This window comes from Bos mutus, chromosome 7 (assembly GCF_027580195.1).
Source record: "Bos mutus isolate GX-2022 chromosome 7, NWIPB_WYAK_1.1, whole genome shotgun sequence".
In the NCBI taxonomy this organism is placed as follows: domain Eukaryota; kingdom Metazoa; phylum Chordata; class Mammalia; order Artiodactyla; family Bovidae; genus Bos; species Bos mutus.
Window position 1 is genome coordinate 54052866 of NC_091623.1, and position 15012 is coordinate 54067877.

Genomic DNA, 15012 nt, shown 5'->3' on the forward strand with positions numbered 1-15012 from the left:
AAAAGATGACACTGTTAAAGTGCTACCCTCACTCATTTGGAAAACTTAGCAATGGCCACAGGGTTGGAAAAGGTCAGTTTGCATTTCAATTGCAAAGAAGGGCAATGCCTAAGAATGTTCAAACTGCACAATTGCGCTAGTAAGGTAATGTTCAAAATCCTTCAAGCTAGGCTTCAACAGTACATGAACAGATAATTTCAGATGGACAAGCTGTATTTAGAAAAGACAAAGGAACCAGAGGTCAAGTTGTTATAGAAAAAGCAAGGGAATTCCAGAAAACTATCTATTTCTGCTTCATTGACTATGTTAGAGTCTTTACTTCATGAATCACAAGAAAACTGTTAAAAATTCTTGAAGAGATGGGAATACCAGGCCACCCTAGCTGCCTCCTGAGAAAACCTGAATGTAGGACAAGAAGCAATAGTTAGAACTCGACATGGAAGAATGGACTATTTCAAAACTGGGAAAGGAGTACATCAAGGCTGTATATTGTCACTCTGCTTATTTAACTTATATACACCATGAACATCATGCAAAATGCCAGGCTGTATGACTCACAGGCTGGAAACAGTATTGCCAGGACAAATATCAACAACCTCAGATATGCACCTGACACCACCCTAAATGCAGAAAGCAAAGAGGAACTAAAGAGCCTCTTGATGAAGGTGAAAGAGGAACATGAAAAAGCCGGTTTAACACTCAATATGCAAAAAACTAAGATCATGGCATCTGGTCCCATCACTTCCTGGCAAATATACGGGGAAACAATGGAAACAGTTACAGATTTTCTTTTCCTGGGCTCTAAAATCATTCCTGACAGTGACTGCAGTCATGAGATTAAAAGACATTTGCTCCTTGGAAGGAAAGCTATGACAGAGCCAGATAGCATATTGAAAAGCAGAGAAATCACTTTGCTAACAAAGGTCCATATAGTCAAAGCTATGGTTCTTCCAGTAGTCATATATGGATATGAGAGTTGGAGAGTAAAGAAGGCTGAGTGCTGAAGAATTGACGCTTTCAAACTGTGGTTTTTGGAGAAGACTCTTGAGAGTCCTTTGAACTGCTAGGAGATCAAACCCATTAATCCTAAAGGAAATCAATCCTGAATATTGACTGAAAAGACTGATGCTGATGCTGAAGCTGAAGCTCTAATACTTGGGCCACCTGACATGAAGAGCTGACTCATTAGAAAATACCTTGATGCTTGAAAAGATTTAAGGCAGGAAAATGGGATGACAGAGGATGAGATGATTGGATGGCATCACCAACTCAACAGACATGAGTTTGAGAAAGCTTTGGGAGATGGTGAAGGACAGGGAACCCTGGCCATGCTGCAGTCCATGGGGTCACAAACAGTCAGACAAAACCGGGCGACTGAACAACAGCAACATCGGGGCAGCCCATAATCAACTCTACTGAGTTGCTATTTGGTCATGGATACTTCCCTGGTGTCTCAGACGGTAAAAGCGTCTGCCTATAGCGCGGGAGACTACAGTTCGATCCCTGGGTCTGGAAGATCCCCTGGAGAAGGAAATGGCAACCCACTCCAGTACTCTTGCCTGGAAAATCCCATGGACAGAGGATACAGTCCATGGGGTCTCAAAGAGTCGGACACGACTGAGAGACTTCACTTCACTACTCATCATGATAGAAGGTATTGAGAACTGGAAAAAGAACAAGACATACATCACATTTTACGGGACAAACATAACTACCTTGGTTTTCATGTCTCATGCCCTATAAATTCATCTTTGTCTTTGACCCTCGAATCTTATTCCTTGCTCTCAGTATGAAAGCATTTCAGTTTAGTGATACGTTTTTTGCCAAGAACTAAATTTTTAAATGGTACAGCCCCCAGTTTCTTCCTCTCATATCTGCCTGTGCATATCCGCAATGCGATCTCCCTTAAAGATACCCTCTGTCACTTGTTCATTCACAGTTGCATAACATTCTTTCCTCCATATCTAATCTGATAGGGTTTAAATTAAAGATTTCTTCATATCACTTAATGACAAACCAACCTCTACATTCCTCAAGAGAGTGCACTCTGTCATGAAGATTGTCACGAAGAACTGAGAAGATTACATTCTACCACTCTCCACATACATCTCACTTTATCCACTAGCAAAAATGGGTAAGCCAAATCCACATTGTATTAAAGTCTCCAAGAGCTGAGACCACAAAGAAACCAAGAGAAAATATATCCAGATTTGAATGCATTCCATTAGAATTAGCAGAAATTAGAAACATGAAGAACATAACGTGGAAATTTGTTACATCTGTTCATGTGACAACTGCAGGTTGTCCTCATGCTGATGGAGGGGCTCTCATAGTGTATCAAACCAGGAGTCTACAAGAGACAGCATGACTGGAAGCAGTCGAGTCAGGTCTGCAGAAGTACCCAGTGGAGAGGAAAGCCTACCAATTTCTAGTTTGTTTCCAGGGATTTTTTTGTTTAGATCATGTTGGTGCAGTGAATCTGGGAATATACAGCAAAACAGATGGGCAAGACCTGACCCTTGAAGGGTTTGGAGCACACATTCCTTATAGAGGATGAGGCCTGTATGGTGGGCAGGATCTGAGATGCTCTCACTGATTCCAGCTCCTGGTTTTAATTTCATTGTGTATTTCCTCCCATTGACTGTGACCTGAAGTAAAGAAATGAAAGTACATTTTCTTTCGAGACAATTATTAACTCTGAAAATGGAAAGTGTATCGCATCGTTGGTCTAGACCTCATGCTCCATAGATATCATGATTGATACAATGGATTTCAACATATCAAAATTACACATTGAGTGGTAAATTGAGAAAAAAGGTCTGATGTTATATTAAGATCCTGCATCTTGGAGGTCAGAAGCAAGAGTACGTGGAATTTCCTTCTGAGATGTAAAGGGACCCAGACCCTTCCCAGGACATCCACTTTTCTCCTTTTCCTTTTCCATTAATATTAACAAGTCCCCAGAGTTTGGGACATAATGGACCAACTGGCTAATGATGCTCTGTGAGCATTGAGCCCTAAGGTCATACCATTGTAAATAATTAGCCAGTGCCTCCAGCTAATTAATTTGACTGTTCTAGTACTTTGGCTCCACACTTATGTCCCCATCCTTTGTAGGAACCTGCATCAAAAGGTCCAGCCTGAGTCTGTCTTCCTGCCCATCCTGAGGAGGGACCCTGAGACTGCCTCACACACCAGGCAGGAGAGTCTATGCTTCTTGGTCATGCTCCAGCAGAGATGCAGTCCAGCCCAGTAAGTGCTGAGGGAGACAGTGAAAGTGAAGGGAGTCTAGGAGCATGATTTTTTCGACAAACATGACAGTTGGGATATACAGACGGGAATGAATTCATTCTTGTTGTTCAGTATATCAGTTGTGTTGGATTCGTTTTGACCCCATGTATTGCAGCACACCAGGCTTCCCTGTCCTTCACCATTTCCCAGAGCTTGCTCAAACTCATGTCCCTTGTGTAGATGATGCCATCCAGCCATCTCTGCACAGATTGTCCAACCATCTCTCCATCCTCTGTTGTCCCCTTCTCCTCCTGTTTTCAATCTTTCCCAGCATCAGGGTGTTTCTAATAAGTCAGCTATTTGAATCAGGTGGCCAAAGTATTGACACTTCAGCTTCAGCATCAATGACTATTGACCAATGACTATTGAGGACTATTCAGGACTGATTTCCTTTAGGATTGACTGGTTTGGTCTCCTTGTTGTCTGTCCAAGGGACTCTCAAGAATCTTCTCCAACACCACAGTTCAAAAGCATTACTTCTTTGGTGCTCGGCCTTCTTAATGGTCCAATTCTCATGTCCATATATGACTACTGGAAAAACCACAGCTTTGACTATATGGACCTTTGTTGGCAAAGCAATGTCTCTTCTTTTAATATGCAGTCTAGGTTTATCATATCCTTCCTTCCGAGGAGCAAGCATCTTTTAATTTCATGTCCACTGCAGTCACTGTCCACAATTATTTTAGAGCCCAAAAAAATAAAGTCTGTCACTGTTTCCATTGTTTTCCCATTCATTTGCCATGAAGCAACAGGACCAGATCCAATGATCTTAGTTTTTGCGTGTTGAGTTTTAAGCCAGCTTTTTTATTCTCCTCTTTCACTTTTCAGTTAGTCTTCACTTGCTGTGTTTAGGATGGTGTCATCTGCATTCTGAGGTATTGATATTTCTGTTGGAAATCTTAATTCCAGCTTGTGCTTCATCCAGCCCCGCATTTTGGATGATGTTCAGGGTGAATATAAGTTAAATAAGCAGGGTGACAATATACAGCTTTGACATACTCCTTTCCCAATTTGGAACCAGTCCATTGTTCCATGTCCGGTTCTAACTGTTGCTTCTTGACCTGCATACAGGTTTCCCAGGAGGCAGCTAAGGTGATCTGGTATTCCCATCTCTAAGAATTTTCCAGTTTGCTGTGATCCACATAGTCAAAGGCTTTAGCATAGTCAATGAAGCAGAAGTAGATGTTTTTTGGTGTTTCCTTCCTTTTTCTATATTCCAACAGACATTGACAATTTGATCTCTGGTTCCTTTTTTCTAGTTGCCAGTCCAGGTTCGATGCAGGATACAGTGAGCTCAGGGATGGTGCACTGGGATGACCCAGAGGGATGGGATGGGAAGGGAGGTGGGAGGGGGGTTCAGGATGGGGAACACATGTACACCCGTGGCGGATTCATGCCAATGTATGGCAAAACCAATACAATATTATAAAGTACTTAGCCTCCAATTAAAATAAATAAATTTATATTAAAAAGTAATAAATCCAGCTTGTACAAGTTCTTGGTTCATGTACTATTGAAGCCTAGCTTGTAGGATTTTGAGCATTGCCTTGCTAGCCTGTGAAATGAGTACACTTGTATGGTAGTTTGAACATTCTTTGGCTTTTCACTTCTTTGGGATTATGTTTCCCTGATGGCTCAGATGGTACTGCCTACAATGCATGAGACTCAGGTTTGATCTCTGGGTTGGGAAGATCCCTGGATAAGGGAATTGCAGCCCACTCCAGTATTCTTGCCTGGAGAATGCCAAGGACAGAGGAGCCTGGCAGGCTACAGTTCATGGGGTCACTAAGAGTTGGACACGACTGATTAACTAATGCTCTTAACATTTCTTTGGGATTGGAATGAAAACTGACCTTTTCAGTCCTGTGGCTGAGCTTTCCAAATTTGCTGGCATATCGATTTCAGCACTTTAACAGCATCGTCTTTTAGGATCTGAAATAGCTAAGTTAGAATTTAAACACCTTCACTAACTTTTTCATAGTAATACTTCTTAAGGCCCACTTGACTTCACATTCCAGAACATCTGGCTCTAGTTGAATGACTACACCATCGTGGTCATTTGGGTCATTAAGACTTTTTTGTACAGTTCTTCTGTGTATTCTTGCCACCTCTTCTTAATATCTTCTGCTTCTGTTAGGCCCATACCATTTCTATCCTGTACAGTTTCTGCCCACCTCTGCATGAAATGTTCCCTTGGCATCTATAATTCTTCTGAAGAGATCTCTAGTCCTTCCCATTCAATTGTTTTCCCCTATTTCTTTGCATTGTTCACTTGGAAAGGATTTCTTATCTCTCCTTGCTATTCTTTGGAACTCTGCATTCAGATGGCTGTTTATTCCTTATTTCCTTTGCCTTTTGCATCTCTACTTTTTTCAGCTATTTGTAAGGCCTCCACAGACAACCATTTGCCTTTTTGCATTTCTTTTTCTTGGGAATGCTTTTGATCACTGCCTCCTCTACAATGTTACAAACCCCCATCCATAGTTCTTCAGGCACTCTATCAGATCTAATCCCTTGAATCTATTTGTCCCTTTCACTGTATAATCATAAGGGATTTGATTTAGGCTATACCTAAATGGCCTCATGGTTTTCCATACTTTCTTCAATTTAAGTCTGGATTTTTCAACGTCTACAGTGGTACATGCCATTTTCTCGTTATCTTTCTTCCAAACTCTTTTCTTTTTCAAAGGTGTCCAAGATACGTACAACCACAGAATCTAACACAGAATCTAACCAGTGTTTCAGAATTCTTCCTCCTGGGCCTCTCAGATGATCCAGAACTGCAGCCTTTACTCTGTGTCCTATTTCTGTCCATGTACCTGATCACCGTTCTGGGGAACCTACTCATCATCCAGGCCGTCACCTCTGACTCCCACCTCCACACCCCCATGTACTTCTTCCTCTCCAACCTGTCCTTGGCTGACATTGGTTTCATCTCCAGCACTGTCCCAAATATGATTGTAAACATCCAAACTCACAGCAGAGTCATCTCCTGTGAAGGCTGCCTGACTCAGATGTCTATTTTTATCCTTTTCGGAGGCATGGATTGTACGCTTCTGACTGCTATGGCCTATGACCGGTTTGCGGCCATCTGTCAGCCACTGCACTACACGGCCATCATGAACCCACGCCTGTGCTGCTCCTTAGTTTTGGCGTCTTTTTTGGTTAGCCTTTTGGAGTCCCAGGTGCACAATTTGATTGTGTTACAACTTACCTGCTTCAAGGATGTGGAAATCTCTAACTTCTTCTGTGACCCTTCTCTGCTCCACGACCTGGCCTGTTCTGACAGTGTCACCAATAACATAGTCATGTATTTTGTTGGTACCATCTTCGGTTTTCTCCCTTTATCAGGAATCCTTTTCTCTTACTGTAAAATTCTTTCTTCCATCCTGAGAATCCCCTCAACAGGTGGGGAATATAAAGCCTTCTCCACCTGTGGCTCCCACCTGGCAGTTGTTTGCTTATTTTATGGAACAGGCCTTGGGGTGTACCTCATCTCAGCCATCTCACAATCTCCCAGGAAGGATGTGATAGTATCAGTGGTGTACACAGTGGTCACCCCCATGTTGAACCCCTTCATCTACAGTCTTAGGAACAGAGACATCAAAAGGGCCATGTGGAAGTTACTCAGCAAAATAATCTCACCTTAGTACCTGTGCCACTCATTTGGAGTGTATAAGGTTGGAAAATGTAGCAAAATTAACATCTAGACCTAAAAATTCCACCTCTCTCAGGACGTCATTTCTGTAGCCCTTATGGCTTCACATCTCTTCCTTAACAGCTTAATTATTTCTCCTTTTTAGGTCCTTATCTGACCATTTGAGAGTTCTATCATCCTTTGTATGTCATATTCACTTTTGACTGAATATTGTTATATCTACAGAGATTTTATAGTTTATAATTGGTAGCCCAAGCATCCTCAAAACAAAAATAATTCCCTTTCATTTATATATTACCAAATGTAAAATAAATAGCAAGTGAGAATGTGCTATGTGACACAGGGAGCTCAACCCAGTGCTCTGTGACAACCTAGAGGGATGGGAGATGGGATAGGGGCTCCAGAGGGAGGGAACATATGTATACCTATAGCTGATTCATGTTGATGAATGGCAGAAGCCAATACAATATTGTAAAGCAATTATCCTCTAAGGAAAAAAGGAAAAAGTAACTATGTCTAAGAGCCATAAGCAAGTAAAAATTAGCTTTCATATCTTTTTACATTGTTCTTCAGGTTTTAGTTCTCAACTTTGTAACTACCTTATGTATTATGGTATAGTAGCTAATAAAAGTAAAATCTTTTAAAATTTTTTTCCTTTAATACATTGAAAGTTTACAATTCTTCCACAGCCCTTATGTAATTTCTATGTGCATGTGCCTAGTCGCTTCATTTGTGTGTGATTCTTTGGGACCCCAAATAGTATACTGCAGCCCACCAGGCTCCTCTGTCCATGGGGATTCTCCAGGCAAGAATACTGGAATGGGTTGCCATGCCTTCCTCCATGGAACCCTCCCAACACAGCGATTGAACCCAGGTCTCCTGTACTGTAGGCAGATTCTTTACCATCTGAGCCACCAGGGAAGCCCAAGTATTTTCCATAGTAAATTCTATTTTTCACATCTCTGCATGCAGTTATGTGTGAGGATGCCTGTCACTGCTTCTCAACCTTGGCTTTTTTTTAAATCAACTGGAAAGTTTAAAAATTCTGACCCCTGAGTCTCACGACCAGATATTCTGATTTAACTGACTTGGGTGTGGTCTGAGTATGAGGATTTTAAAAAGTACTCAGGTGTTTCTAGTATATTGCCGAGGTAGAAAACTACTGATGTAAGTCAGATCTTTCACTCAAAGGTGATCTCTACATATTGGGTTGTAACTGCCCATGCACAAATGTTCAAGATCTGAAAGAGATCAGAGGTCAGAGGGGGAAGATACAAAGAGCCTACTTTAACACTAGACAATGTGTTTGCACATTGTTTCTGATAATTTTCTTCATTTAGCTTTTCTACATCATACACGTGGGCTTTGCTTTGGATTCAGTTCAGTTCAGTCGCTCAGTCGTGTCTGACTCCCTGCAACCCCATGAACCACAGCACACCAGGCATCCCCGTCCATCACCAACCCTCAGAGTCCACCCAAACTCATGTCCATTGAGTCGGTGATGCCATCCAACCATCTCATCCTCTGTCGTCCCCCTCTCCTCCTGCCCTCAATCTTTCCCAGCATCAGGGTCTTTTCAAATGAGTCAGTTCTTCGCATGAGGTAGCCAAAGTATTGGAGTTTCAGCTTCAACATCAGTCCCTCCAATGAACACCCAGGACTGATCTCCTTTAGAATAGACTGGTTGGATCTCCTTGCAGTCCAAGGGACTTCCAAGAGTCTTCCCCAACACCACAGTTCAAAAGCATCAATTCTTTAGTGCTCAGCTTTCTTTATAGTCCAACTCTCACATCCATACATGACTACTGGAAAAACCATAGCCTTGACAAGATGGACCTTTGTTGACAAAGTAATATCTCTGCTTTTTAATATGCTATCTAGGTTGGTCATAACTTTCCTTCCAAGGAGCAAGCGTCTTTTAATTTCATGGCTGCAGTCACCATCTGCAGTGATTTTGGAGCCCAAAAAAATAAAGTCAGCCACTGTTTCCACCATTTCCCCATCTATTTGCCATGAACTGATGGGACCAGATGCCATGATATTAGTTTTCTGAATGTTGAGCTTTAAGCCAACTTTTTCACTCTCCTCTTTCACTTTCATCAAGAGGCTCTTTAGTTCTTCTTCACTTTCTGTCATAAGGGTGGTGTCATCTGCATATCTGAGGTTATTGATATTTCTCCCAGCAATCTTGATTCCAGCTTGTGCTTCTTCCAGCCCAGCATTTCTTTGGATTAAGGGGCTTGAAATCACTGCTCTATTCTTCATCTTGTCATCATCTTACATACTTTCAATAGTGGTCAGTAAAACCTCTGTGTCCTTAAAGCTCAACTGGTCCTGTCATACTCTTCAAGCCCTTGGGGTAGTAACTTCATCCTTTACTTAGGGTTGCTGTGTTAGCTTTGTTCTTTTTGCCTTTCAGTCCTTCAGTAACTCTTTAACCAACTCACTTTATTAAATTTTCTCACTCAAAGGACTAATTGCATTATTCCTGGCAGAGGGCTACTCAGCCACATGAAATAACTAAATAATGCCATTTTCAGCAATGTGGGTGGATCTAGAGATTGTCACACTGGGTGAAGTATGTCAGAGAAAGACAAATGTCATATGATACTGCTTATACATGGAATTTTTTAAAGTAGTACAAATAAACCTATCTACAAAACAGAAATAGCAGAGTTCAGAAGGGAGGGAACACTTGAATGCCAATGGCCAGTTCATGTTGATGTATGTCAAAGGCCATCACAATATTGTAAAATAATTATCCTCCAATTAAATTATCTTAAAAAAGAAAAGAAAACAAAAGGTTAAGACTCACAGAATATAGGTTGGGATTTGAAAAGTACTACAAATAACAAAGAGAGAAAAAGTGAGGATAGAGATTTCTCAGTTTCACGTGACATGATGAAAAGATTACTATTTCCTGAAAAGAAACACATCATGTGAGGAGAAATTGAGAAAACCTAATCACTAATTTTATTACATACACACAAATATCTGTGTTTTTCATACACCATGTCCTGTAGCCACATCTTTGGCAGCAACTCTGATAGTGTATCCCCTGTACATTATATGCCATGAGTTCAAGTTAATATTATTTTTGCTACTGTCTGAATATTTTAAACAATCCTAGCAATCACTTCCACGTTGTCTAATCCACCTCTGCTCACTTCAGTTGAGTTCATTCGCTCAGTTGTGTCCAGCTCTTTGCAACCCCATGGACTGCAGCATGCCAGGCCTCTCTGTCCATCACCAACCTAAGTTTACTCAAACTCATGTCCATTGAGTTGATGATGCCATCCAACCATCTCATCTTCAGTCACCCCCTTCTCCTCCCACCTTCAATCTTTCCCAGCATCAGGGTCTTTCCCAATGAGTCAGTTCTTCGCATCAGGTGGCCAAAGTATTGGAGTTTCAGCTTCAACATCAGTCCTTGCAATGAATATTTAGAACTGATTTCCTTTAGGATGGACTGGTTGGATCTCCTTGCAGTCCAAGGGACTCTCAAGAGTCTTCTCCAACACCACAGTTCAAAAGCATCAGTTCCTCGGCACTCAGCTTTCTTTATAGTCCAACTCTCACATCCATAGATGACTACTCTGAAAACCACAGCTTTGACTAGACAGACCTTTGTTGGCAAAGTACGGTCTCTGCTTTTTAATATGCTGTCTAGGTTGGTCATAACTTTCCTTCCAAGGAGCAAGAGTCTTTTAATCTCATGTCTGCAGTCACCATCTGCAGTGATTTTGGAGCTCTAGAAAATAAAGTCTGTCACTGTTTCCATTGCTTCTTCATCTATTTGCCATGAAGTGATGGGACCGGATGCCATGATCTTAGTTTTCTGAAAAGGGGCTTCCTGATAGCTCAGTTGGTACATGGACAGGAAGAGGATAAAGAGAAAAGACTGAAGTTCTAGATCATCTGAGAGACCCAGGAGGAATAATTCTGAGATACTTGTTAGATTTACATATCTGTGCTGCTTGGACACCTTTGGAAAAAGATAGAGCTGGAAACAAAGGAAATAAGTAAATGAGTGTTGAGCACTGTGTCCATATTTTGTATTGAAGCAATTCATTTCTAAGATTGTACACCCCACTTCCTTCACCAATATTTCTCATTGTAACAAATTCTGTCTGTTTAGAATTGTTCCCTCAATGGTTTCTGTGTTATTCACCTGTGTCTATACACTCTTACTTTATAAAACTTCACAGAAAATTGTAAAGGAGCAAGAATGTTAGAGGTAATACATCCATGATCTCGGTAAAATACGACCTACCTCTTTAGAGATAATATAGAATGAGAAATTCTCTTTCCCCTCGAAGAAAATATATGATTCAAAATTAAAGAATTTAAGATATATATATTTATTTTATTCAAATACAATTCTAGATATTTCCTTCATTTATAATATTTACAAATCTCTATGAAATGCAGGACTGTATAATCTGAATTTTAAATTAAAAATGAATGTTCCCAACCAGGACACACTCTAATATGACACTCAGAGTTTTAGATAATCCTTTGTTTCTTCTGTCTTCCTTACTTCATGAAATAAGTGATTACTCAAATATCAGGATTATCTTTTTTTAATATTCTTTATTTATTTACTTATTTGTGCCAGGTCTTAGTTGTGGGCACACAGGATCTTTGATCTCCCTTGCAGATAAGGGATCTTTATTTGGGGGATGTGGGATCTAGTTCCTGGAGCAGGGATTGAACCAGTGCACCCTGCATTAAGATTGCAGAGTCTTAGCCACTGGAACACTAGGGAAGTCCCCAGGGTTGTTTTCCTAAAAGTCATTTAGTATAGACTTCATACCTTTGACTTTGAAGCTAAGTCACTTCAGTTGTGTCTGACTCTTTGTGACCCTATGGACTGTAGCCCACCAGGCTTCCCTGTCCATAGGATTCTCCAGGCAAGAGTACTGGAGTGGGTTGCCATGCTGCCCTCCAGAGGATCTTCCTGACCCAGGGATCGGACACATGTCTCTTATGCTTCCTGTATTGGCAGGCAGGTTCTTTTACCACTAATGCCAGCTGGGAAACACCATCTTTGACTTTGATGGGCTTCAGATTTTGATCAGCATGGTTTAACTAAGCACTCATGATCATACAGCATTGGTGACTACAAATGCGGTGTTAGTGTACAGAACACTGTCAATTTTTACACAATAACAAAATTTAATAATCCTTCTTTAAGTTTTTAAATTATATATAGGATTATTTGTTTCACTACTGTCTCAGTTAAATGTTTGATGTGAGAAACCAATGTACTATTTTTGGACTTTATTCTGTGCTGGCGGATAATACAACTTCATTGTCTTTTCATCAGTTTACTGAAGTGATTGACAAAATTGCATATATTTGAGTTTTGCCACATGAAGATTTTCTAAAGGTGTACAAAGTGATGATTTAATACAGAGAGACCTTGGGGATGATTACAGTCAAGTTAATTAGCATACCTGTCACCTCACAGAGTTCCTATTTGTGTGTATAGAAACAGTTAAGTAGATCTCTCTTAGCAGATTTTAAGAAAACATCCAGAATTTTTAGCTGTTTTTTTTTTAAACTCATTCATCTATCAATAGACACTTATCTGTATTTTCACGATTTCAAATGACAGCACAATGACAAGGAAATGCACATAGCTCTTTGAGGTTCTGATTTATCTTGTTGGCATCTACCTTGAAGTGGGGTTGCTGGAGCCTATGGTAGATCTATTTCAATTAGTTTCAATTTTTAATTTTTAAGAAACCTCCATTCTGTTTTCTGTAATGACTGTACCAATATTCATTATCACTGATCAGGTATAAGTTTTCCCTCACTTCCACATCCTCACCAACATTTGTTTTCTTTTAAGCTTTTTCTTTAAAAAGTCATCCAAAGAGATGTGAGTTGAACTTTAATTTAGCTATGGACTTGCGTTTGCAATATTAACTCCTGTTGTGTGCCTTTTGGTATACCTGATGGTCTGGTTCTCCTGATCATAAACCCACCTATTTGCAGATGAGGAGTTCAGCAGCAAGGAAGGTCCCACAGTGAGGTCAGGACCCAGCCTTCTTAGATCGAGTTAACAGATTTTCATCTGAACTCTTCCTGGTAAAGGAATCACAATTCTCTAATTCTGCTGCCTGAAAGTAACTCAGCTTCATTATTTTTTTTTAATTTAATTTTATTTTTTTTTTTTTTTTTAATTTTATTTTATTTTTAAACTTTACATAATTGTATTAGTTTTGCCAAATATCAAAATGGATTCATTTTATTTTATTTTTAAACTTTACAATATTGTGTTAGTTTTGCCAAATATCGAAATGAATCCACCACAGGTATACATGTGTTCGCCATCCTGAACCCTCCTCCCTCCTTCCTCCCCATACCATCCCTCTGGGTCATCCCAGTGCACCAGCCCCAAGCATCCAGTATCGTGTATCAAACCTGGACTGGTGACTCTTTTCATACATGATATTATACATGCTTCAATGCTATTCTCCCAAATCTTCCCACCCTGTGCCTCTCCCACAGAGTCCATAAGACTCTTCTATACATCAGTGTCTCTTTTGCTGTCTCATATACAGGGTTATTGTTACCATCTTTCTAAATTCCATATATATGCGTTAGTATACTGTATTGGTGTTTTTCTTTCTGGCTTGCTTCACTCTGTATAATAGGCTCCAGTTTCATCCACCTCATTAGAACTGATTCAAATGTATTCTTTTTAATGGCTGAGTAATACTCCATTGTGTATATGTACCACTGCTTTCTTATCCATTCATCTGCTGATGGACATCTAGGTTGCTTCCATGTCCTGGATATTATAAACAGTGCTGCGATGAACAGTGGGGTACATGTGTCTCTTTCCCTTCTGGTTTCCTTGGTGTGTATGCCCAGCAGTGGGATTGCTGAATCATAAGGTAGTTTTATTTCCAGTTTTTTAAGGAATCTCCACACTGTTCTCCATAGTGGCTGTACTAGTTTGCATTCCCACCAGCAGTGTAAGAGGGTTCCCTTTTCTCCACACCCTCTCCAGCATTTATTGCTTGTAGACTTTAGGATCGCAGCCATTCTGACTGGCGTGAAATGGTACCTCATAGTGGTTTTGATTTGCATTTCTCTGATAATGAGTGATGTTGAGCATCTTTTCATGTGTTTGTTAGCCATCTGTATGTCTTCTTTGGAGAAATGTCTATTTAGTTCTTTGGCCCATTTTTTGATTGGGTCATTTATTTTTCTGGAGTTGAGCTGTAGGAGTTGCTTGTATATTTTTGAGATTAGTTGTTTGTCAGTTGTTTCATTTGCTATTATTTTCTCCCATTCTGAAGGCTGCCTTTTCACCTTGCTAATAGTTTCCTTTGTTGTGCAGAAGCTTTTAAGTTTAATTAGGTCCCATTTGTTTATTTTTGCTTTTATTTCCAGTATTCTGGGAGGTGGGTCATAGAGAATCCTGCTGTGATGTATGTCGGAGAGTGTTTTGCCTATGTTTTCCTCTAGGAGTTTTATAGTTTCTGGTCTTACGTTTAGATCTTTAATCTATTTTGAGTTTATTTTTGTGTATGGTGTTAGAAAGTGTTCTAGTTTCATTCTTTTACAAGTGGTTGCCCAGTTTCCCCAGCACCACTTGTTAAAGAGATTGTCTTTAATCCATTGTATATTCTTGCCTCCTTTGTCAAAGGTAAGGTGTCCATAGGTGCGTGGATTTATCTCTGGGCTTTCTATTTTGTTCCATTGATCTATATTTCTGTGTTTGTGCCAGTACCATACTGTCTTGATGACTCTGGTTTTGTAGTAGAGCCTGAAGTCAGGAAGGTTGATTCCTCCAGTTCCATTCTTCTTTCTCAAGATTGCTTTGGCTATTCGAGATTTTTTGTATTTCCATACAAATTGTGAAACTATTTGTTCTAGAATTATTTAGCAGGTCACATTCTGACAGAATGTGGTCTGCTGGAGAAGGGAATGGCAAACCACTTCAGTATTCTTGCCTTGAGAACCCCATGAACAGTATGAAAAGGCAAAATGATAGGATACTGAAAGAGAAACTCCCCAGGTCAGTAGGTGCCCAGTATGCTACT

General features: G+C 40.2%; 1 protein-coding gene across 1 annotated transcript; it reads left to right on the forward strand.

Moving 5' to 3' along the window:
* The first annotated feature begins 521 nt into the window (after positions 1–521).
* Positions 522–6941, forward strand: LOC102287327 (olfactory receptor 7E178). Its single transcript, XM_014478607.2, has 2 exons — positions 522–665; positions 5904–6941. The coding sequence occupies exons 1-2, from the start codon at positions 522–524 to the stop codon at positions 6939–6941; spliced, it is 1182 nt and encodes a 393-aa protein (XP_014334093.2).
* Positions 6942–15012: the final 8071 nt, after the last annotated feature.

Bases quoted from the DNA above. Each gene is read 5' to 3' on its own strand.
- LOC102287327 (XM_014478607.2), top strand. From the start codon at position 522: ATGAACATCATGCAAAATGCCAGGCTGTATGACTCACAGGCTGGAAAC. The intron at 666-5,903 runs GTGAAAGAGGAA...CTTCAATTTAAG, and splicing joins TAAAGAGCCTCTTGATGAAG to TCTGGATTTTTCAACGTCTA.